A 23094-nucleotide genomic window follows, 5' to 3' on the forward strand; every position below is an offset into this window, starting at 1 on the left:
TTAGCCTCATCAGCCATCCTCTGAGGCGACCCTGGCCCAGCCTCCCTCGCCTATCTGACTTCCTAACCTAGAGATCCAAGGGCTCACCAGCGCAGCCTCTGTCGGTTCCTTCAGGTCCCTCCCTCTGGCTCTCTCTCTGGGGTAGCCTGACGACACAGGATGTCCTCCCTACAAGGGATGGGGGAGCTGCTGGCAGCCTCTCCTCTTAGACTAGGTTAGACTAGGCTAGACTAGGCAGGACCACGGCTCCTGGGGGCTCCCAGGCTGCTGGACAATGCCCATCCATGTCATCACCAGTATGCACCCCTTCCTGACAGAGGGTGGGAGCGTGACCTTGCTCCCCATGGCCCAGGGACCCACCTAGAAGGATAGGCAGGGGGCAGCCTTAGGAGCTTCCTTGTGTTTTCTCCACATCTGGAGATGTCCCCATCTGGGTTAAGGGCTCCTCGGTGCAAGGAAAAGAACTGCTCTAAGTTCTACTCTGGGGACAGGAAATGTGTCTCTAATTAGCGTGAAACACCACCCAGCAGTGGTCACCACGTGCTTGTTACCAGGTACACGCTGCACCACTCACAACTGTTCATCTGCCTCTGCCAAGAGATCGTGGGCTCCAGGAGGGCAAGGGCACATCTGAGCTGCCCTGCCTCCAGCCAGGGCCTACCTGAGTGGACAACAGTGGATGGGGGATGAATGGATGGATGGTTGAATGAATGTATAGATGAGGAAGTGGATGGATGGGTGGACGGACGGACGGACGGACAGACGGATGGATGGACGGACGGGTGGACGAGTGCATGGATGGATGGGTGGACAGATGGGTGGGTGGATGGATGGGCGGGCAGGCGGATGGGTGGGTGGATGTCCTGTAGCAGAACCAAGCTTTGGAGAACTCTGGGTTCCCAGCCAGGGTCACGACCACTCCTATCGGTCATTCCTATCGCATCTCATCAATCCTATTTCCAAACACATCCTGGTTCTACCACTTCCTTCTGTCTGTGCCCTCTGCCCCCCACCTCTCCAGCACTCCAGGCTCCTGGGCCTCTAGGGCAGCTGGTACCAAACCTGGAACACCGTTCCCCTGGAGCTTCCCAGAGATGGCACCCCCTCGCCTGGCCACCCTATCAAGTGGACCCTTTTCCCAGGCCCCCTGGCTGTCATATCTAGCCCATCACTCCGACTTTCTTCATCGCATTTATTACTAACCCAAATGCTCATTTGCTTGCTTGGTTTTGTGTCTCCCCTCCGAGAACGCAGCACAAAGGCTGGGCCCTTGTCCTCCTCTCTCCTCATCACCCGAGTGGTGGGCACTTGGGGCACACGTTTCTCCCGGATGGAGCAGAAGGGCAGGACAGGTGTGGCGCAAAACTCCACCCAGAGCGGTCAGATCTGTGCGGCCCCTCCCGCTGCGTGCTCTGGGCAGCTCCCTCCCCTCTCTGAGCCGCAGTTTCATGAGGAAAAGGATCTCCACCTCACAAGGGGGTTTTGAGGTTTGAAGGAGAAAATGAAAGCGAAAGCGTTTGAAATTAGAAAACGCAAGACATGTAACATTGTGAGCCGCATTTATTGTAGCGCATATACACCGCCCACGGCCGGCGCCTGTCAGGGACCCCAGGGACATCCAGCCTGTGTCTGGGAGCCAGTGGGTGCGTGCCCCCAACCCTGGCCCCCAGCAGCAGCTCCCAGCATCCCTGAATGGCAGAGCAGCCAGGGCCCCGGAGTGACTGACCCAAAGGGATCTATGGGAGCACAGGGGCCCAAGCTGGCCCTCAAGCCTTCTGTTCAGCTTGCAAGGTTTTTAAAATTTAATTAGTTGCCAACAACTTAAAAATCAGGATATTTCACATAAAAATCTGGATTTCTGGTTTCTCTAGACTTCTGCCGTTAGCCCTGCATTCCCACTTTACAGCAATTAGCTACAACTGAATGACAGCCACCAACTTCAGATGGGGATCTATGTTTTGCCATAGTCCCCACCACACCCTATCATCTCTCAAGGCCAATTGCCATTCTCAACTCAATTGTGCAAATATTTCTCCTGTCACAAAAGCAAGGTCTCTCTGTGTCCCATCTCCAGCAACAGCAAGAAAGTCCAAGTTGCACTGCAAAGGCCTCACAACTCAGAGGCCTACTTCATTCATTTCTATAACCTGCCTGGCCCCGAGGGCATCTGAGTTGGAAATCTGGGAACTAGTTCAGACCCCTCCTTTCATCCACAAGGCACAGCCCAGGGAGGGGCGCAGCAGAGTCATTCCATACACACCCCTTCATGCAGCTAAGAGGCAAAGCTGAGAGCAGCAGTGATATTTTCCAAGTCTGAGCCAATTTGCTCCCTTAGAAGTTTTCAAATTCCCCAAACCCCAAAGCACTAGTAAGCAGGATGGACACACCAGGCACTCAGCCGTACCAGGGTGAGGTTGCTGCAGGAAAGAAGCCAGGCCCAGGGAATGCTGTGCTGGCGTGCCCTCTGGTGGCCACGAGGCAGCTCTGCAGGCCACCAGGAAGATGCTAAACTTGGTTCCAAGCAAGAGTCCAGGAGTCAACCACCGATGGCGCCCACAGCAGGCTCCTCCCAACCCCACGGGTGCCAAGCCCTGGGGTTCCAGCTACTTCCTTCCCAAAGCCTTCCTGATCTCCAGCCCACACCACAGCCACTCTCCTGGGCACGCTGGCACCCTCTCAGTCCCCAGGAGGACCAGGCCCCTCCCAGCCTGCCTCTTCAGGGCAGGGTCTAGCCTCCCATTCTTCACATCCCGTGCCTCGCTCCAGGCGTGGCCCACAGGAGCCTCGTGGTGTCGGCAGGGAGTAACCCCAAGGGGCGGGGGAGGCCAACTCCAGCCTATAGGGGTGGGCAGGGCACTTGGGTGAGCAGAATGGGCCAGGGGCCCTCAGGGCACAGGACAGGCATGTCCCAGGAGACACCGTCACTGAAGAGTCGCTGCGGCCAGACAGCCAGCCTTCTTGAGAAGCCGGGGATCTGGACTTTTATGCAAAATATACGAAATTTTAAAGGTTGGCTCGAATGTATACACTACCCAGGCCAGGAAAACACGCTGGCAGGGTGCGTCCAGGTGGAGAGCTCTGCTGAAGACCTGCGCTGACAGAACCTCTGAGATGGTGGGCGGAAGCCAGTGGTTTTCAAGGTTTTGTTTATTTGAGTAGTTTGTAGCCATCATCATGTTTGATCCTGAGAGGCAAGCAAGGGAGAGAAAATTCTTGGACTCATTTTAGAGTCTGAGACACTGAGGCCAAAGTGGGTTCCTGGCAGGGTCAAGGTCACAGCTAGTAGAGAAGAGAGCTCTGAAGCTACATGAGACCCTGTCCTGGGCAACAGCAGGCCCCCAGGCCGCCCCACACAGCCATGCACGGAGAAGTGTGTCCCAGCCTGCACTGTTCCTAGTCCCCTGGAGAGCCCACCACCCTACGGTAGCCGAGACAGTGGCCCCCTGTGCACACCCCCGCCGACACACCCCCCCTCCATGCACACAGCTCAGGACAGGCGGCCCGGGCAGAGGCATGCAGCCTTCTCTGTGGGCACACAGCAGACACACGTGTGAGCCCCTGTGCGGCTCAGATCCAAGCAGCAACACCTCCTGCAGCCCCACGGGGGACCCCCTGCGTAGGCCAAGCGGGCCACCGTGGCCGGCGTGGCAGCCTCACCAGCTGGCTTTCACTGCCTTGATGTCACTCACAAGGTTCTGGGCCAGGCAGATACCGAAGATCTGTAAGACAGAGGGAAGGCGAGGGAGAGGCTGCCAGCAGGGCGGCAGGGCCCGGGGCAGGGGCGGGGCATGCAGGGCCGTGGTAGTACCTGGAGAAGGGCAACGCCCACAAAGACCCCAGCCACGACAATCAGGTTGTCCTGCAGCCACTTCTCAAACTGGCCCACGCAGCCTTTGGTATGGATGGAGCCCTGCTGCTCCAGCTCCTGGGGACACACAGGCACTGGGCTTGGCGCATCCACCCCTGCAGGCCTCACCTCCGTCCAGCTTGCCAAGCTCAGCCCTGCCCCAGGGCCTCACACCTTGGTACCTGCTGCCTGGAGCTCTACCACAGGACCTTTGCATGGCTGGCTCCCTCTCATCACTGGGGTCTCAGCACAGACACTCCCACCTCCAAGAGGCCTTCCTGACCTCCCAGCGCCAACCCCATCACCCTTATTTTATGTTCTTCCAAGCTCTTAGCTGAAAATGTCACATTACTGTTCATATTTATTTATCCACGTCTGTCTGTCTCCCTCCACGGAGTGGGAGCTCCTTGAGAGCAGGGCCTCTGTCTGTCTGTCTGATAGCATGAACCGCAAGTGTCGAGGGCAACGCCAGGCACCCAGCGGATGCTCAGCAGAGCTGGAATGGGCACACGCACACGTGCCCATGTCCACAGGCCCACTGCCCCTGTGTCTGGCAGTACCGAGCCCCACATGCCTCCATGGTCCCTGGGACTCGGCACCCCTCCCCACAGACTCCCTGAGGCCTTTCAGAGGAGCTTAGGGGAGTCCCCCCTTCCCATCCCAGTGCCCCCAGCAGCCCCCAGCGCTGTCCCCACCCCTCTTACCAGTTTGAGCCGGACATCGTAGCCGCACTGGGTGTTGAGGACATCTTCCTAAGGAGAAACAGGCCAATGAGTGGCTCGGTGAGGGGCGCCCAGCACTGCAATGGTCCTTGCTTCTCAGGGGAAGCAGACGGAACCGTGGATCCTGCTCCCACGCGACGCTCGCCAAGGCCCGCGCACCTCTTCCCTTGGCGCCAGGGCACACGGCTGCACACGCCAGCATGAGCTGCCTCCTGTTTAGGAACCCTGCCTGCTCGAGTTTTATAAGAACAGGAAGAAACTTGGCCCTCAGTGTGCTGGGTGGGATGTCATGGCAAGAAGTTTCGGCTCTGAAGAAAGCCAGAAAGGGATCAGAACCCTCACCCCCTGCCACCCCAGCACGGCGGCCCAGCAGGGTGGCCACTGACTGGGCACTCACGACTTGAGGGAGCAACCTAGTCCCCGGCCTTCAGACCACTGCCCGGCTGGCCAGGAGCAGACCCCGCCTGGAGCTGCACTTAGTCGGGCACACAGGGTGCGTGAGCCCTCTGGGCCAGGCCCTGGGCCGGGCCCTGCAGTTTCCATCTTGTTACCATCAAAGAGATAGGTTTTGCTGAAGAGGTGCAGCCCCCACTCCAGCAGGCCTCAGTGTGGCCCATGGACACAAATATCCCAGACTAGCAGGGGCGGCCCTATGTAAAATGACCGCCCCAGGCACCCACGGCCCCCAGAGCGGAGCCGAGCCGAGTGAGCCATGCGGTGGGTTTTTCCCAGACTGGACTGCACACCACAATACTCTCGCCCCTCCTCACCAGGCCCCACTCACCGCAGGGTCCCTGACGCAGCAAGAGAAGGGCACCCCGCAGCGCTCCCGGCTCGGGTTCACGTCAGTGCAGTTGAAATAGATATTGAGGTTCCAGTCGTTGGGCCCTCGGGCTCCGCAGCAAGACCACTAGGGGGCGGGAGGAGAGCTGCAGGTGAGCCAGGCCCACCCCAGGAGTCCCATCCTGTTTGGGGACAGGCCCTAGCTGAGGGAGACAGGGCTGGGCTGGGAGGGGTCCTAGAAACAGCCAGGTAGGCAGGCACCTCCTCACTCCACTCCCAGGAGACAAAGGGGCCTGGGTCCAGGGCCATCAGAGCAGCTCTGGACTGCCCCCTGGGTTGGTGAGGGTAGGGGGAAAGGGGGGAGTGGGAGGGGGCTCCTAAACTTGTCCCTCTAACACAGGAGCGGCTGAAAAAGGAAGAGAGGAGGCAAGGATGTTGGCCCAAAGACCATGGCTTCCTCCAGGCCACCCTGAGGAACAGGAGTCTCGCCAAACCCTGTGGGGAGAGGCGCCACCGAACCTGTCTCTGCTGGGTCTCCACACACCCGCCCCGGGGATTTTACAAAGCCCTTCTCTCTTCGTCTCTGCAGGGACAGAGGGGCAATTCTGCCACCCTCATAATCCTGCCATTTCACTTCATAAACGCTGCTGTCAGCAGCCCCGTCCCCATCACCCCATCCCAGACATTGTGGGCTGCCTCCCTAAGCACAGCCATGGCGTGTGGGGCTGCAATGAAGCAAGAGCTCATGACCCTGCAGAAGAGACGCGCGCATGCGTCTCTTGACTCCCTGACACGGCACAGGCTGCTGGAAAGCCGGCCCACAAGGCACCAGCTCAGCGGTGGACGCAGGCAGGCCCCGGGGGCCGAGCAGGGGGAGTGAGGCACGGCCGCGCGGCTCTGCGTGCACGCAGCCTGGCCCCCGCCTGCCCCCTCGCGCACTGCTCAGCACCTGCTGCTTCACGCCCCACTCTTCCCCTGCTCCGGTGTCGCCCCCGAGGCCTTCCCCCTCTCTACCCTTCCCCATGTCAGCCCTACCACAATGTATAATTTTACACGCACATGCACACACACACATGCTCATTTCTGTATCATCTGTCTCTTTCCCCAGACTGCTATCCCCACGAGGACAGGCCCTGGCCTTTTTCACCACCGAATCCCCGCACCCAGCCCAGGGCCTGGCACGTGACAGGCCTGTAACAATTCTGTGTTGAATGAACAAATAAATCGCATCCTAACCACCTGGTTGGATGTCTGCCTCTACGCCAGGTTGAGACCTGCTCAAAGCAAGGACCAGCTCTGGTTCATCTCTGGATCCCAGAGCAGACTCTTGGCGTGGGTGGCGTCAAGGGTGTGTGACTGTGTAAGTGGGTGTGACTGGGTGTGACTGAATGCATGACTGCTTCTTCACAGGGATTAGGTTTGCAAGCTTGAAGGCAGAGCTTCCCTTGGGAGTCTCACACTCTAATATGTTCAGAGACCAAACAAACAATACAAACAAGAGAAGAGGGCCGACAGGTGTAATAAAATAGAGGGGCGGGGACACTGGCAAGCAGAGAGCCCCTGTACCAGCAAAGGGGACAGTGGCAATGCAGCCCTGGACGATACTGTGGGCCCAGAGTTCAGTAGAGGGGAAATCTGTATTTTTATGCCAAATTTCCTCCTTTAAGTGTGTTGTAAGCCCTGGCCTAGGATTCCGGTTTGGAGCCTCTGTCCTCTGTTCCCCAACCCCGTGTCCCTGCAGGGCTAGGCACACGGGGTCCTGCAGGGACCACCAGAAGCTGGCTTCCCCTGGGACAAGGGGAGTCCTGGCTCTCTTCCCTGGGGCCTGCCCGGCCTGAGTGGGCCGGGGAATGGTCCCAGCACACAGGGAACTTGCTCCCTCACTCGCCTGCCTGGCAGGTGTTTCGTGTGTGGCCCCTGTTGGACGCTAGACTCACGTATTCCTGAGCAAAGTCAATGAGGTTCTGGAGGTCAATGTCGTCCCGATAGGCCTTGACGTTGTTGTTGATGAAGAGGTTGAGCTGGTCTCGAATCCAGTCCTTGAAGACAAAGGCCAGGATCCCTGCAGCCAGCTCCAGGAAGAAGATGAGGCCGAGGAACACAGAGAACTGGGGTGGGGGGCCATACAGACGTGGGGGTCAAAGACACAGGGCCTAGGGGTGCCATGGGGCAGAGCGCTCCCTCCCACCGCAACGCCAGACAGCCAGGCCCCACTTTCCGTTGTGTTACTATTGTTCTATGGTGGCGAAGGACGCGCTGTTCTTACCTACTCACCCATCCCCCGCCTCTGGTAACCACGCCGTTTCCATACATACACTTTCAGTTTACACGGTTCAGGAGCAGCCACCTTCATCTCTTGCCCCATTCCCAGACAGATGACTGGGCATGCGCAGGAGCCCACCAATTAGAGCTCTACCTCCCCTGCGAGCTACAGGGATTGGTCCAGAGCTGGCCAATCAGAACCAAGGAGATGCAATTAAAGGGCTCTGGCAGAAGGGTTGGGAAGAGGGAGCCTCAGCCTCCAGGAGGAGTTCCTGGGAGGGCAGCATGAAACGATCACCCACCCATTCCTGGGCATCCTTCCACCCCGTGGGGAATGGAGCCAACCCAAAGGGACAGAGCCAACAAACAGAGACCCGGCCAAGTGACACTGTGGTGGGCCCCGGATCCAAACGTACGGGTGGCCAGCACACCCCTGGGCTGTTCTTCATGAGCCCTAAATACACGTTTATGCTTAGGCCACCAGGTTTCAATCACTTACAACATAAAGGATACTATAAATACTGATAATACGAATCTGATGATTATTGTTATAATAACATAATAACAAAACTACTCGTTATTAAGCTCAAACTCTACACAAGTGGGTAGGAGGAGGTTGGGGTCCCCAGTGGATCTAGGCAGGGGTGGGGGTGAGGGACACTCACAAACTTGAGCAGGAAAGTGTTCTCCCGGAGAGCCCCTATGCAGCCGGCAAAGCCCAGCACCGACATGACGCCTCCAACCACTACAAACAGCCACACAGGGTCAAGGCCTCCCAGATCCGTCAGCGCCGAGATGTTGGAGAGAACGCCCTGTGCCAGGGGAGCAGAGGCAAGTGGGGGGCTGACCTCCCACCACCTCAACCCATGGCAGCTCCACACCCTACCCCACCACCTTACCTTCTCACCCCAGGCCCAGAGGCCAATGGCCAGGAACAGGGCTCCCAGCACCTGCAGGAGCAGCAGCAAAGAACTGAGGGCTGGGGAACCAGCATCTGTTCCCACTCCCAGCAGAGGCCCCTCCCCACTAGTACTCAGGGTCTATCAGGAAGCCAGGGGGAGAGAGGAAGAGGGGACAGGGCTGTAAATGGGATCCAGGGTCCTTTCCACCTTCCCAACAACACATCTCAGTGTTCCTTCCCCATAGGACAGCCTGGAAGACTGAACCCTCCCTAGCCCTGGGACAGACATCAGGGGCCCTTCCTGAACTCAGAACTGGAGCAGAAGGCGGCTGAGACACTCCCAGCAAGCAGCAGCAGCAGGGTCCTGAGCCTCTACTCCCACCCCAGGACCATGCTGAGTTCCGGACCCTGGCCTCCTCTCTGCCTGCAACTGTGACCGCCCACCCACCCAGTCACCCCACCCCCGTCCCACCATTTCAACCTCCATCTACAGAGTCCAACCAAAGACCCCTGAATGACAAGGAAACTTGATGCAGAGCAGGATCCAGCTGAGGGGCCCCAGCCTAGACCAGTGGCTGTGTCCTAGAAAACATCCTGCCACGGCTCTGCCTGGACCTTCTAAACACCACCCACCATGCTGCCTTAATTTCTTACTGGGAAGAGCCCTGGAGGTCCAGGCCAGCTGCCTGACCCTGGGCAGATCCTTGGACGTTCAGGCTCAAAGGGAGAGCACCCCTCCTGCCCAAGCCCAGGGCCATGACCCCACCTGTTCAGCCCTCCCCCACCCACCTGCTTTCTCTACAGGCTCCTTGCCCTCAGCACGTGGCCTCAGTCACCTACGGTCACTTCCACCCGTGACCACTCACCTTTAAGGCCTTCCCCTCTCTGAACCCAGGCTCCTCCCACTGCTGTACTCTTTCTCTAGAAATGTCTTTTTTTCCCCCTTCTACACTGGATCTAGGATGTGAAACCAAATATCACTTCTGCCTCATCCCACTTGACCCATCCATGGCCTTTAGACAGGTGACCGGCCACCACTTTCTCCCCCCGAACCTCTCCGTGGTTAACTCAATGCCATTCCTCCCTGGCCGCTTCTCAGCCTCCCTCCTAGGACACTCTGCTCCACCTGCCCCATGCACACGGTCACTCCCCACCAGGTTCCACCCTCAGCCTCCTGCCCTTTCTCCTCCTCACACTCACTTTCCCCCACGGCAGAACACTGGCATCTCCCGGATCTCCACCCAAACCTCTCCCCGGCTCCAGACCCCTATCCAGCTGCGTGCTGCAGACCCCTCCCGGTCAGGCTCTGTTCCACACGGTGGGAACACATCAGCGAATAGGACAGATGAGCTCCCAGCCCTCACGGAGTCTACACTCCAGTGGGGGAAACCCACAGTGAGCCAACGAGGCCATTTCAGATCCTTTAAGGAAAATCACACAGAGCGATGCAGGGGAGGCCTGTGGGTGGGAATGTGCTTTACAGGGTGTTAGCAAAGTGGTGACATTTTAGCTGAGGTTTGAACGATGAAAAGGTGCAGCAAGAAGAGAATGCCGGCAAAGGCCATGAGGTGAGATCATGTTCCGTGGTGCAAGGGACAAACTGAGGGCGGCAGGGCCAGACTCCGTAGGGTGCTGGAGGCCATGGGGAGGAGTCTAGACCATATTCTAGGATCAGTGAGAAACCACTGGAAGGGTCTGAGCAGGGCGACACCAGGATCTGCTTTACATTAAAACAAAAAAACCTTTGGGCTAGCTTCATAGGCACCTCCTGCAGGCCACCTTGACCCAAACCTGAAACCCTCCCTCCACCCGTGAGTGGCCCAGTCCTGTCAATCCAGCCTCATAACTTCCCCTGGAGCCTTCCTCGCCTTCCCCAGCCCCCACCACCCCAGCTTTGCCCAAGCCCTCCTCCCTGGTCTCCTCACCTCCAAGCCTGCCCCTCACCCACCCTCCCCAAGGCAGCAAGGCAGATCTGCCAGAACAGACCCACCCCTCTGCCTCGAAGCCCTCCCTGCTCCACACTGCCCTTAACACAAACTCAAAGTCTCAGCCCAGCCCCGAGGGGCCATTCGTGCTCTGGCTCCCCACCCCCACTCCCCTGCCCAGGGGGCCCTGGAACAAGCCGGAGTCTCTCATGCCCGTCCTCCCCTTGGCATTCCGCGGCTCCCTCTCCTCAATGCTCTGCCTCACCTCCACCCACTGCCCACTAGGCTGTCACTTTGACTCTGTACTTACTGGCTGTGTGACCCCAGGTTAAATGACTTAACCTCTCTGTGCCTGTTCCCTCATCTATAAAATATAGACAATAATAAAGTAGATGCAAGAATACAGTAAGTTCATTTAACCTGCCTGACAACCCTGAGGGACAGGCTTCATTATCACCGCCTTGCAGGCAGGGGAGCTGAGGCCCTGAGAGAAGTGACTAGCCCACAGCCTCACAGCGAGGCCTGCTACACCCAGACCGCCAGACTTCCCCCACCCTCCAGAGTGGAGCACTGCTGGGGCCAAAGGACACCCACACACGAGTGAGCACACCGGCCACACGCGGGGAGAGGCAATGCACTGAGCTCTGCTAGCAAAAATGACTAGGCCTGGCATTTTGGCCCAAGGCAGCAGGAGCCAAGACTGCAGATGCAGCAAGCAGCCCTGGAGAGATGGGATGGGGGAGGGAGAAGAGAAAGATGACTTGGCAGGGCCCAGGGGCACAGATGCCACCCCCGGAGGGGCACCAGCAGCTCCCTTCTCCGGGCAGGGGCAGCCCCACCCCGGAGCCTTAGTTTTGTCAGCTGTGAGATGTTGAATTCTGTTCCCCAGGGCCAGCTCCCGGCCTCTCAGCAGGGGAGATTCCCCACCCCCGTTGAAGACTAGGGCTATGGGCCCTCCCTGCCAGAAAGCCGCTCAGCATGGGGCTGGGAGGGGGGCCTTATGACCAACCCCCCTTTGCAGGAGCTTAAGGCGAGGCAGCAGGCCCAGGTGCCAGAGGGGCAAAGGGACGGGAGAGCAAACGCAGCCCTTCCCTTCGTAGCTCTCTCCTCCCTACGGGGTAAACCAGGGGTGGGGCTCCGCGTGCACCCCACACCCCAGGGTAGCAAGGGGGCTGGGCGGAAGCCGGGGCGACCCGCACCAAGCGTGCCCCTGGGGCCTTCAAGGAAACACCTCCCCTTTCTCCGCCAGGCCTTAGGAAGACACAGGGAACTCCCCTTCCCCACCCCACCCCCAAGCAATCCCCCTGCAATCCGGACCACTCCGTAGTTCCCTCGGGTGGTCCGGGTGGTCCTGGGGGTGGGAGGAAGGAGTGGGGGGACGATCCCAAGCCCTTGTGGCAGGGAATGGTCTCCCCCTAGTAGAGGACTGAACCTCCTTCTCCTGCCACCCCTAGCACAGGGCCCGGAACCCACCCTGCGCTCACCCAGAAGACAACGTTGAAGCCAAACAGGAAGTATTTCCCGCAGCAGCCGACCTCGGGTTCCTGGAAGTGCTGGTGCTTGCCAGGCATGGTGAGCTGCCGCCCGCCGGCCCGGGAACCGGCGCCGGGGGCCAGGCCCAGCCCTCCGCGGGCCGCCCGGGGCCTAGCCCGGCGGCTGCGGCTTCATGGCCGCGGCCACACAGAGCGCCGGTCGGGCCCCGCCCCGCAGGGACCGCCCCCGGCGCCCGCTGGGTCCCCTCGGAGCCCCGCGGCCTTTAGGCCTGCCTCCGCCCCGGCCCCAGGCTCCGCCCCCTCAGAGCCCCGCCTCTGGATGACTCCGCCCCACCCTGGGCTCTGCCCCCCGCGCTGGCAGCCGAAGCGAGCGTGGTTGGGATCTGCCTGTGACGCTTGCTGACGGCCCAGCAAACCCCAGGCACCAGGGACTCCTGGTTCCCCCCCGCCCCGCAAGGTTCAGTACCAGCGCCACCCCAATCCCCGGCCTTGCTGCGGAGCTCATCCCTGAAGAGGAGTAAGCACTAAGCTGGTGAGCGGATGGGGGTGGCGATCTGGATCGTGTTTTTACCACACGTGCAGGACACTGTATTACGGTGGAGTAGAGTCAGATGCGCCTTTCACTCAACAGAAATCCAGCCCTGCGTATACTGGCTCAGACTCGGGCCAGACGACACCTGGGTCTTCTGAGGGCCAGGCCTGCTGCTCCCTGCCCCTTCAGTCCTGCCAGGGGCATATACCCCACCCCCTGGCTCAAACCCCTTTGGTAGTTGAAGCCCCCAAGTCTTACCCCTCTCCCCACACCAGCTTAGGCCCTGCTCAGCCTCCTTGGAACCTGGGAGTCTCACATGAGCCCCTTTTAAGGCAGGACAAGAGCAGATCAAGGTTTTGGGGGGCCTGAATCTTACTCAATTTTAGAGCCCTCCTTAAAAGTCATTCCAGTTTTGTTCAAAGTGAGTATTTATTTAGAACAGGAATAAAGGGGCTAAGTTAATCCATCTCTAGCAGAACCATAGTGAGGCCTGACCACCACCCTCCTCTCCTGAGTCAGGGCCCCATCCACCCCCCTCCACTTCAGCCTGGTCCTGAGGCAGGCAAGGCTCAGACCCCTTGGCCACAGCTGAGGAAATGGCAAGAGGCCACGCAGGGCTCTCTCCTCAGCCCCCACATATCCCTCTGTGAGACAGTGTGCACCTCTTGGCCGACCCCCCCAACCCCAAGGGCTGGAGGGTTGGCCTACTCCAGGGAAGGGACAGGGTACAGGGTGGGCTCCTAGGCTACAAATCAGCTGAGAGGCAACCCACAAAGGTTTTTAAGCAGAGTGATCAAAGAGGAAAGGCCCCCCACTCCTGTCCCTGCACTCCAGCTCTCAGAGTGTAGGTGGCTTTGAGCTCCCCCTTCCCCAAAATAGAAGATTCTGGCCCTCAGGCCCCCTAGCCCCCTTCCCAGGTAGGCACAGAGTAAGTGCTGGACCAGAGGATCCTCTCCTGTCATCTTTCCACCTGTGGTTGAGCCCTCCTTCCCCCCATGACCCCCCCACCCCTGGGTGAAACAAGGAAATCGGGGGGTTTCCTCCACCTCTCCGCCACCCTGGGTCCTCAGGCTAGCCCCTCCACCACAGAGGTGCCCCTAGGCCTGGGCCCCAGTCGTGTTCGAGTGTCCATATTCTCTCCAGGACAGGTGAGAACCAGGTGATCTACCCTCCAGTCCTGCCCAGCTTCATCAGCATAGCCCGACACCCCCTCCACACACACACACAGCAGTGCAAGGCTCAGGGTGGCTGTGTGGGGATTGGTGCCAAGGCCCCCTCACACCACAAACTTGTTCTTGGCTAGGGAGTTGCTCTTGGTAGCCGTGTCTGCGTGGGCCTGGTACCCAATGACAGTCTTTGTAGAGAGGCCCAGGCGTTCTTTGTAGACACGCCTGGGGGTGGGTGGGGGAGGAAATGAGACAGGCAGTCAGCAGCGGGTCCTGGAGATAAGCTGGGACCCTGGGTCCTTGGCCCAGAGCTGCTACCCTGGTTCCAGATACAGTCACCCCTGTTTTGTGTGTCTTACCCATTTGGAAACCCAAAATATGCCTCTAAGGCAAAAGAAAAGCGTTCTGCTAGAAATAGTTTGAAATCTAGATTCCAAACCCTTTATACGGGTGGGTAGGGAAGAATCAGGAGGTCTACCCTTGCAGGCCAAGCCCGGCCCCCCCCCACCCCCCCGCATTTCACCTTCTCCCCTAGAAGAGACCCAGCCCCCACCCCGTGCCAGAGACGCCCCTCACCCAATGTGCAGCACGCCCGCCTGGTTCTCCGCCTCCCGCGTCCACACAGCGATCTTGTCCCCCTTGGTGCGGATGTTGACGACAGCCCCACACACCTCCCGGCTGTGTTCCTCAAAGCTCTCCCCGATCAGACACAGCAGCTGGGGCCAAAGAGGGGGACAGTGAGACCTCCAGCTGTGGCACACGGATTGCCATCCTTGAGACCACTGCCACCACGGGACTCATAGCAGCCCTACCCCTTCCCTTGGGGACCCTCCCCTCCCAGCTCCCACACTCACGGTCTCCAGCCACAGGCGGTCCAGCTCACTGTGGCGCTGCTGCTTGGCGAGGCTGACCAGCCAGCGGCCACCACGCTTATTCCTGGGGTCTTCCCACATGGGCTCGATGCCGTCCTGGGAGGCGGGATGGCAAGTCAACTGCCTCCCTTTGTTCCAAGGGAAATGGGTCCCAGCCAGCTTCCAGGCCCAGCTCCAGCCTCTCCCCAGGCCTCCACAGGCCCCGTCCTCTCTTGCCTCCATCCCCTCTGTACAAGCAGTTTCCACCACTAGCCATTCAGCCCCCAGACCCTCCTCTGAGCTCCCACAGGCCCCTGAGTCTCAACATTTGTCACCTTTTATAGCCTTGTATGCGTGTGTGTTTGTCTCCCTTACTGAACCGAGTTCCTTGAGACAAGAGTTCAAATGGGGGTGATCAAGGACGCCTCTGGGGCACTCCCAGTGTGGGCAAGGGCAGACATCCCAGGCTTGGCCGGGCACAAGTCACCTGGGGAAATCTTTAAACACTGATGTCAGGGCTCCACTGCACATACCTCCAGGGAGGGGTCTGGACACTGATGATGAGTGTCCTCGGGCAAGTCTGATGCCTGTCCCCAGGTAAGGAGCCAGGCCGGAAACCTGGGCTCCTTCCTTGTTCCACCTTCTCCCCTCCCCTTCCAGACTCTTGAACTTCCTCCAGGATGCAGCTCAGGCCTGACACTCTGTCCAAGCTTCTGTACAGCATTTCCTCCCATCAGAAATATATCCAGGCTCTGAGGGAGGCTGTCCTCAGCACCCCACCCCCAGACCCCCTGTGAAGGAGGATGCAGCAGAAGCCAGGAAGCATCAGGCCCCCTGTGCTCCTGGGGGGCGGGGAAGCAGCGCTTACCTTGAACAGGGCGTAGTCACAGCCGGAAGAGAGCTTACTGGCCAACTGGATGTGACTGTACATCCTGGAGAGAGCCCCCACCCCAGGCTGGAAGTCCAGGCTTTTTAGGGCCTGCTTCTAGCTGGCCTCAGACCCCTCCACTTCTTGCCAGAGCCCACTGCTTTTCACCCACCTTCTGGCCTCCAAGTGTTTGCTTATACTGGTGCACCCTGCCTGGAATCCATCACTACTTACCCAAACCCTCAAATCCCACCTCCTCTCTGGAGCCTCCCCTGACCATCCATGCCCCTGGGGAAGCATTTAGCCCCCTGGTGCAGAGTCTGTTTCTGGCACCCCTCCAGCTGGAGCCTGGGGCTTCTCACCCGCCCCTAGGGTTTGCACAGCACCTTTCCGATCCCCTCACTTGATCACCCATGGACACTCAGGCAGCCTAATCCTCACTTTGTGGCTAAGACAAGCTCAGAGAGGGGAAGGAACTTGCCCAGAGTCACAAAGCATGGAGTAGCAGAGTCAGGGTCAACTCCTTGCTTCTCCCACCTCCCAGGCTCTCTCCCTAAGCCCCAAGAAGGCTTCACGGGGCCTGTGCCCCAGCCCCAATGCCCCCCACCACCTCCCCACAGAACCCACCAAGCCCCAGCCCTCAGCAAACACTGCCAGACCCCAGGGAGTGCTGGGAAAGCTGTGTAGGAAGCAGCCCCCTGGAGGGGTGGAGTCTGGGGAGGATCTTGAGCCCAGAGCCCCCCCACCCTGGCCTCCTTCATGAGGGTCAGACACTCACGCCCAAAAGTCCTCCACGGTGTCAAACTTGGTGACCAGATGCAGGTTGTCTTGCCAGGCCCGGCTGCGATCATTCTTGAAGAACCACAGAGCCCACCTGAGGGGCAGGGGTGGCCAGGAGGAAGTAGAGAGCCACCCATGCCCACCCCCAGCAGCTCCTAGGCTGACAGGGAAGTCCTGCCCTTCAAGGACAAACAGGGGCCCCCAACGTGGCTGGAGTGGGTTACCCTGAGGGGAGGAGTGGGGGCCTGTAGCTTGGGCTCCAGCAGGGCCCAAGTCTGAGGCCAGCTCGGGCCTTCCACAGATGGGAACTGGGGCCGGAGAGGAAGGGGGTTCAGGGCCACAGAGGGGCCCTGCCCGACCTGTTCCGCAGCGGGTGCAGCTCCAGCTTGACCTCCACCGGGTCCTCATCCTGGGCCTTCTTCCTTGGGGCCCGCAGAGCCCAGGGCGAGCTCGCGGCCTCTTCTCCCGCCCATGCCCCCACTGCTGCCTCCTCTTCCTCTTCCTCTTCCTCCCTCTTCTCCTTCTCCCACTTTCGGATTCCACCCTTAGCCTCTCCAGCCTGACCAAAGAAAGGAGTCAGCGTGGGCTGTGAGCCCTGGCCTCAGCGCTGCAGGAGGGGTGAGCAGGTGGACTTACAGGGCTGGCCGTAGCCATATGGCTGTAGCTGGGCACCTAGCTTCCGACGAGGGTGGAGGGGAGGGTCCCCAGCTGCTGCCTTTTAACCCACTAGTGCCCCGCCCAGGCCCGGGAAGGGGGAGGAGCCAGCGTGGGGGAAGGGCTCAGAGGTGGAAGGGCCTCCACAGTTCCTTCTGTCAGCAAGCCTTTAGTGAGCGCCTTCTGTATGCAGGCCTGGGGCTGGGGCCACAGCTGTGATCAGGCAGACCCAACCCCACCCATGTGGTGCTGGCCCCGTGGGGGCCGAGATAAGAAAGTAAGGGTCAATATGAGGGGTCTGCCCTTAGTGAAACCGCATCCCACCCAGAGTGGGTCCTGGACTTAGAGCAGGCTGCCCCAGAGATGGCAGAAGCAGTGCCTGACATAGCGGGCCGTGGGCAGGTCAGAGACCTCATACGTGCATGTGGCATCTGCTTGTTTGTCTCTGCTGCCATTCACCCCCTCGATTTGGCCACCAATGTCCTCTGACACAGGCATTTATCTGGGCTCTGGAAGAATCTGAGTTTTCCAAAAAATATAATCATTTAGAAACAGGAAGACTGTATATTAAAAATCCACATTTTTGATTATTCTGAAAAATTTTGGAAGGTCTGGCAAGACTGGGGCCTCCACCTCACAGGTCCACAATCTGCCGCAGCTGAGGCTGCCCTTTGGAAGGGCAAATGGGGTTCAACGCAGCTCTGCCAGCCTCCCCCCCAGCTCATGCTTCTCACCTCCTGGCTCATCGAGGGTTCTCCACCTGGGCATTGATGATGAGGGGCAGTGCGACAGTCTCACAGCCTGGGTTCAAGTCTTCCCTGCCCTCACCTCAGCCCAGTACCTGAACCTCATTGAGTCTCAGTTTCCCCATCTGTAAAATGGGAATGTTAGTGACACACAGCTGAGAAGCTTATTGTATTAAATGATATAAAACATGTAAACCCCATAGAACAAGGCCTGGCTCAGTGGTCAATAGAAGTCAGCTGAGGGCTACTCCAGGGTGGGGAAGGGGTGGGGGGGAGGGGAGAGCGAGGGAAGGGGAGGGAAAGCTCTGGCCCTGGATACCCTTTCCCAGCCTTCTGAACAGCATCCTTTTCTGCAGGGGCTGAAGCCTCCTCAAGTTTCTTAAGGTTCCTCACCCTCCCCTCAGCCACTTTTAGGGCCCCAGGGCTGTAAGGGGACCAGTCCCTCCCCCTCCCCCACACCGAGGGAAGCCCATGACCACCTGGAGGCTGACAATCAATATCTGTTCATCAGGCTCCGGGGACCTGCCAGCCACGGGGCTAGCTGCTGGGAGGCTCCTGTGCTGCAGTCTGTTGGGGAGCCGGACATCAGATAATCTCATAGAGACTGTGTGAGCACAAGAGTGGACCTCCGAAAGAAAGGGATTCGCAGATGGGAGAAGAGAGAGTCCATAACCTGAACTGGGGGCTTTAGAGCGGCAGTTCTCAAGTGCATGGGTCAGAAACACCTGCGGGGCTTGTTAGACTCAAACTGCTGGCCCTGCCCCAGAATTTCTGATTCCTTAGCACTGGGCTTGGGCCTGAGAACTGGCATTTCTAACAAGTTCCATGATGACGCTGGTCAAGGACCCCATTTCGAGAACCACTGGCTTAGAGGCAGTTCACAGAAGAGGTGATGTTTAAGCCAAGACCTGAAGTGTGAGCAAGAGTTGACTAGGCCAGTGGAGGGAGGCATCTCGGGGAGTGGGAATAGCATGTGCAAAGGCTCTGGGGCCACGAGAACATGGAGTACTAGAGGAAGGGAAGAAAGACCAGTGTGACTGAAGCCCAGAGGAGAAAAGAATGGTCAATCTTGATCCTATGAGAATGGAGAGCCACTGAGTAGTTCAAGTGGGTACAGATGGGCTGGGAAGGTAATCAGATGGGCTTTCCAGGGAGTTCTCTGGGCTACTATGTGGGAAACACATCCTGTGGCGGCAAGAGTGAGTGGAAGGAGATCTGTTACGATGCTAACACAGTTGTCCAGGTGACACATGGGGCGGCAGGGAAGATGGAGAGTTCATGATGGATTTCAAAGGTATTTAGAAGGGAGACCCGGTGGTTTTGGTGATGTGTAGGCTCTGGGGAGGTGGGGCATGGTGTCCAGCTACCTGTTGCTGCGTGACAAACCACCCCAAATTTCGTGGCTTAAAACAACAATAATCATTTCGTTTGCTCACAGATCTGCAATCTGGGTGGTGCTCAGTAGGCACAGCTCTTCTCTGCTCCAAAGCGCTGCTGGTTGGGGTGGCTCATGGGCTGGGGCTGGAGTCGCCTGCTCGTGCTGATGCTGGTGTCAGGCGGAACCTCGGCTGGGGGTGTGCCCGGGACAGCTCTAGTGGTCTCTCCATGTGGCTGCTTGGCTGCCTCACAGCACGGTGGCTGGGTTCCCAGAGCGAGCGTCCCCAGAGATGGGACTCAGAAGCTGCCAGTTTAAGGCCTGGGCCTGAAACCTGGCACATCACATCCACTGCGTGCTGTGCCAGTCCCAGGGCTCACGTTCAAGGACAGGGGCACAGTGCCACCTCCCCGTGGGGAGTGTGGAAGAGTTTTGGACAGAGGAAGCCCTGGACGAGGGCCAGGCGTGGGGAGACATCATGAATCTCCATCTGAGGGAGGAAAAGGGAGAAACGACCCTCCTCAAGTGTCGGGCATGGTCTTAGCTGCCCTAGAGTCCGGGCCCAGAGCCTGGCACGGAATGACCCTGCCAGCCACAGCACCCCTTCCCACCATCTTCCACGTCTTCCAGCCTGGGATGATTAAGGAGAGACCCTAGGAGCAAACCCCCTGGCCCTACTGGGGTCCTGGTCCCTACCCAAGGCCCCCCCCAAGTCCGTCTGTGGGGGACATCTTCACAGCGGGGTCAAACAAGTAGGGGCTCTCGAAGCCCCGTCCTGCCAGTCTGTTCCTCAAGTGTCTCGACTCTGCCCTTTCCTCTCCCTCCCATGCCCCACCCCAGGCGAGCCCTGCTGTTTCTGGCCTGGGCCACTGCCCGGGGCTCTCCCAGCACTCTCCTTGCTTCCACTCTTTCCTTCCCACAGAACATTCTCCATGTGTCTCAGAGGGATCATGCAAAATATTAACCTGATCACTTAACTCCTCTGTTTAAAACCCACCAGGACACCCAGAATGTGATTTAAAGTCCAGGTTCTGGGCCTGCAAATTCCTGCATGATCCAGCTTCACAGTGCCCCAAGCACACTGATCCTCCAACAGGCCAGATGCGTTCCTGCCTCAGGGTGTTTGCACATGCGTTCCCTCCACAACTCTTTACATGACTGACTTCTCCTTGTCCTTCAGGGCTTAGCTCAAATGTCTCCTTCTTAAGAGGCCTTCCTTGACCACCCTGTCTAAAGAAGACCACTCTCCCCCATGCACTCTTTAACTCATCACCCTGTTTTAGTTCCTTCTTAGCACTTAGCACCACTCACTCATTCATTCACTCAGCTATTCATTCACAAATGCTAACCTAGCAGTTCTTTTGCACCAGGCACTGTTTAGGCACTGGGGGACACAGATGCGAACAAAACTGGTGGTTCCTCCTCTTTGCTTCAGAAGGCGCCAGGACTCAGCCCTTGGGCCTCCTCACTGCTCTGTCAACACTTGCTGTTTCACCATCTCATCCCGTCATGGGCGTGAAGTGCCACACACACAGTGACATCGCTGGCCTCGACCTGAAACCCAGAAGAGCATGTCCACCTGCGGGCTCCCAGCTCCACCCGGGTATCTAATGTGCGTCTCAGGCTTACTGCATCCAAAGGTGAATTCCTGACCTTCCCCTGTCCCCAGACCTGCTCCTCCCACAATCTTCTCCATCCTTCCAATTGCTCAGCCAAAAGTCCTGGAATGGTCCTGGACTCCTCTTTCCGACCCATCAGCACATCCTGTCTTCAGCTCTACCTTCGAAATATATCCAGGATCCGACTACTTCCCTCCGTCTCCATGGCCACCACCCTAGCCCAAGTCACTGTCATCTTGCCTGTATTGTGGTGGTGACATCTGAACCAGTCCCCAGCTCCCACCCTTGCCCAAGGTCAGTCTCCTCCCTACACAGCGACCATTAAAAGTGAAAGTGAGTCAATAGACGCAGAGAAGGCATTTGACAAGATACAACATCCATTTATGATAAAAACTCTCAATAAAATGGGAATAGAAGGAAAGTACCTCAACATAATAAAGGCCATATATGACAAACCCACAGCTAACATCATACTCAACGGGGAAAGACTGAAAGCCATTCCTCTGAGAACAGGAACGAGGCAGGGCTGCCCACTCTCACCACTCCTGTTCAACATAGTACTGGAGGTTTTGGCCAGAGCAATTAGGCAAGAAAAAGGAATAAAAGGAATCCAAATAGGTAACGAAGAAGTGAAACTCTCACTATTTGCAGATGACATGATTGTATATATAGAAAACCCTAAAGAATCTGTTGGAAAACTATTAGAAACAATCAACAACTACAGCAAAGTTGCAGGGTACAAAATCAATCTACAAAAATCAGTTGCATTTCTATATGCTAATAATGAACTAACAGAAAGAGAGCTCAAAAAGATAATACCATTTACAATTGCATCAAAAAGAATAAAATACCTAGGAATAAATCTTACCAAGGAGGTGAAGGACCTATACAATGAGAACTACAAGACATTATTGAGGGAAATCCATGATGACATAAAGAAATGGAAAGATATCCCATGCACGTGGATTGGAAGAATAAACATAGTTAAAATGTCTATATTACCTAAAGCAATCTACAGATTCAATGCAATCCCAATCAGAATCCCAATGACATTCTTCACAGAAATAGAAAAAAGAATACTAAAATTTATATGGGGCAACAAAAGACCCCGAATAGCTAAAGAAATCCTAAAGAAAAAGAACAAAGCAGGAGGCATCACAATCCCTGACTTCAAAACATACTACAAAGCAATAGTAATCAAAACAGCATGGTACTGGTACAAAAACAGAAACACAGATCAATGGAACAGAATTGAAAGCCCAGAAATAAAACCACACATATACGGACAGCTAATTTTCGACAAAGGTGCTAAGAACATGCAATGGAGAAAGGAAAGTCTCTTCAATAAATGGTGTTGGGAAAACTGGACAGCCACATGCAAAAGAATGAAAGTGGACCATGTGCTATCGCCATTCACAAAAGTTAACTCAAAATGGATCAAAGACCTGAAGGTGAGACCTGAAACTATAAAACTCATAGAAGAAAATATAGGCAACACACTATTTGACATTGGTTTTAAAGGAATCTTTTCGGATGACATGCCTACCCAGACTAGGGAAACTAAAGAAAAATAAACAAGTGGGACTTTATCAGATTAAAGAGCTTTTATAAGACAAATGAAACCAGAATCAAGATGAACAGACAACCAACCAGCTGGGAGAGAATATTTGCAAAACATACATCTGACAAGGGGTTGATCTCCATAATATATAAAGAACTCACACAATTGAACAACAAAAAAACAAACAACCCGATCAAAAAATGGGCAGAGGAAATGCACAGACACTTCTCCAAGGAAGATATACAGATGGCCAATAGGCACATGAAAAGATGCTCAACATCACTAATCATCAGGGAAATGCAAATCAAAACAACACTAAGATACCACCTCACGCCTGTTAGAATGGCTATAATCACCAAGACAAAAAACAACAAATGTTGGAGAGGTTGTGGAGAAACAGGAACCCTCATACACAGCTGGTGGGAATGCAAACTGGTGCAGCCTCTATGGAAAACAGTATGGAGATTCCTCAAAGAATTAAAAATAGAGATGCCCTATGATCCAGCCATCCCACTACTGGGAATCTATCCAACGCACCTGAAATCAACAATCCAAAGAGGCTTATGCACCCCTATGTTCATTGCAGCATCATTCACCATAGCCAAGAAGTGGAAGCAACCTAAGTGTCCCTCGACTGACGATTGGATTAAGAAAATGTGGTATATATATATACAATGGAATACTACTCAGCCATAAAAAAAGACAAAATCGTCCCATTTGCAACAACATGGATGGGCCTGGAGCATATTATGTTAAGTGAAATAAGCCAGAAAGAGAAAGACAAACACTGTATGATCTCACTCATATGTGGAATATAAACCAACACATGGACAGAGAAAACTGGACTGTGGTTACCAGGGCAGTGGGGGTGGGGACAAGGGGTGAAGGGAGTCATATATGTGGTGATGGACAAACAAAAATGTACAACCCAAAATTTCACAATGCTAGAAACCATTAAAACATCAATAAAAAAAAAAAAAAGTGAAAGTGAGATCACGCGTCTCCTCTG

General features: G+C 56.6%; 2 protein-coding genes across 5 annotated transcripts; both read right to left on the reverse strand.

Moving 5' to 3' along the window:
- Positions 1 to 3129: 3129 nt before the first annotated feature.
- TSPAN17 (tetraspanin 17) lies at positions 3130 to 12110 on the reverse strand. Of its 2 annotated transcripts, XM_087429374.1 has the most exons (9): positions 11925 to 12108; positions 8514 to 8564; positions 8280 to 8426; positions 7290 to 7460; positions 5354 to 5479; positions 4552 to 4599; positions 3809 to 3925; positions 3658 to 3719; positions 3130 to 3184 (listed from the first exon to the last, which is right to left on the reverse strand). In XM_087429374.1, the coding sequence occupies exons 1-9, from the start codon at positions 12009 to 12011 to the stop codon at positions 3148 to 3150; spliced, it is 846 nt and encodes a 281-aa protein (XP_087285500.1). In that variant the 5' UTR covers positions 12012 to 12108; the 3' UTR covers positions 3130 to 3147. The 2 variants fall into 2 exon arrangements, with proteins under 2 accessions (XP_087285500.1, XP_087285502.1); XM_087429376.1 differs by lacking the exon at positions 3809 to 3925 and having other exon boundaries at positions 11925 to 12110.
- Positions 12111 to 12381: 271 nt separating this feature from the next.
- Positions 12382 to 16863, reverse strand: EIF4E1B (eukaryotic translation initiation factor 4E family member 1B). Of its 3 annotated transcripts, none has more exons than XM_087429378.1 (7): positions 16767 to 16863; positions 16490 to 16689; positions 16129 to 16224; positions 15342 to 15414; positions 14486 to 14623; positions 14208 to 14347; positions 12382 to 13856 (listed from the first exon to the last, which is right to left on the reverse strand). In XM_087429378.1, the coding sequence occupies exons 1-7, from the start codon at positions 16782 to 16784 to the stop codon at positions 13742 to 13744; spliced, it is 780 nt and encodes a 259-aa protein (XP_087285504.1). In that variant the 5' UTR covers positions 16785 to 16863; the 3' UTR covers positions 12382 to 13741. The 3 variants fall into 3 exon arrangements, with proteins under 3 accessions (XP_087285504.1, XP_004428541.2, XP_087285503.1); XM_004428484.3 differs by having other exon boundaries at positions 12383 to 13856; positions 14486 to 14599; positions 15351 to 15414; XM_087429377.1 differs by lacking the exon at positions 16767 to 16863 and having other exon boundaries at positions 12383 to 13856; positions 14486 to 14599; positions 15351 to 15414; positions 16129 to 16658.
- Positions 16864 to 23094: the final 6231 nt, after the last annotated feature.

This window comes from Ceratotherium simum, chromosome 4, assembly GCF_057802395.1.
Source record: "Ceratotherium simum simum isolate JZ-2026a chromosome 4, ASM5780239v1, whole genome shotgun sequence".
Classification (NCBI taxonomy): domain Eukaryota; kingdom Metazoa; phylum Chordata; class Mammalia; order Perissodactyla; family Rhinocerotidae; genus Ceratotherium; species Ceratotherium simum.

Bases quoted from the DNA above. Each gene is read 5' to 3' on its own strand.
- TSPAN17 (XM_087429374.1), bottom strand. From the start codon at position 12,011: ATGCCTGGCAAGCACCAGCACTTCCAGGAACCCGAGGTCGGCTGCTGC. The intron at 5,480-7,289 runs GTGAGTCTAGCG...CCCGCCCCCTAG, and splicing joins TTGACTTTGCTCAGGAATAC to TGGTCTTGCTGCGGAGCCCG. The intron at 3,926-4,551 runs GTAAGAGGGGTG...GTGTGTCCCCAG, and splicing joins ACGATGTCCGGCTCAAACTG to GAGCTGGAGCAGCAGGGCTC.
- EIF4E1B (XM_087429377.1), bottom strand. From the start codon at position 16,538: ATGAGGACCCGGTGGAGGTCAAGCTGGAGCTGCACCCGCTGCGGAACA. The intron at 15,415-16,128 runs GTGAGTGTCTGA...GGCTCTCTCCAG, and splicing joins ACCGTGGAGGACTTTTGGGC to GATGTACAGTCACATCCAGT. The intron at 14,348-14,485 runs GTGAGTGTGGGA...CTTTGGCCCCAG, and splicing joins ACCGCCTGTGGCTGGAGACC to CTGCTGTGTCTGATCGGGGA.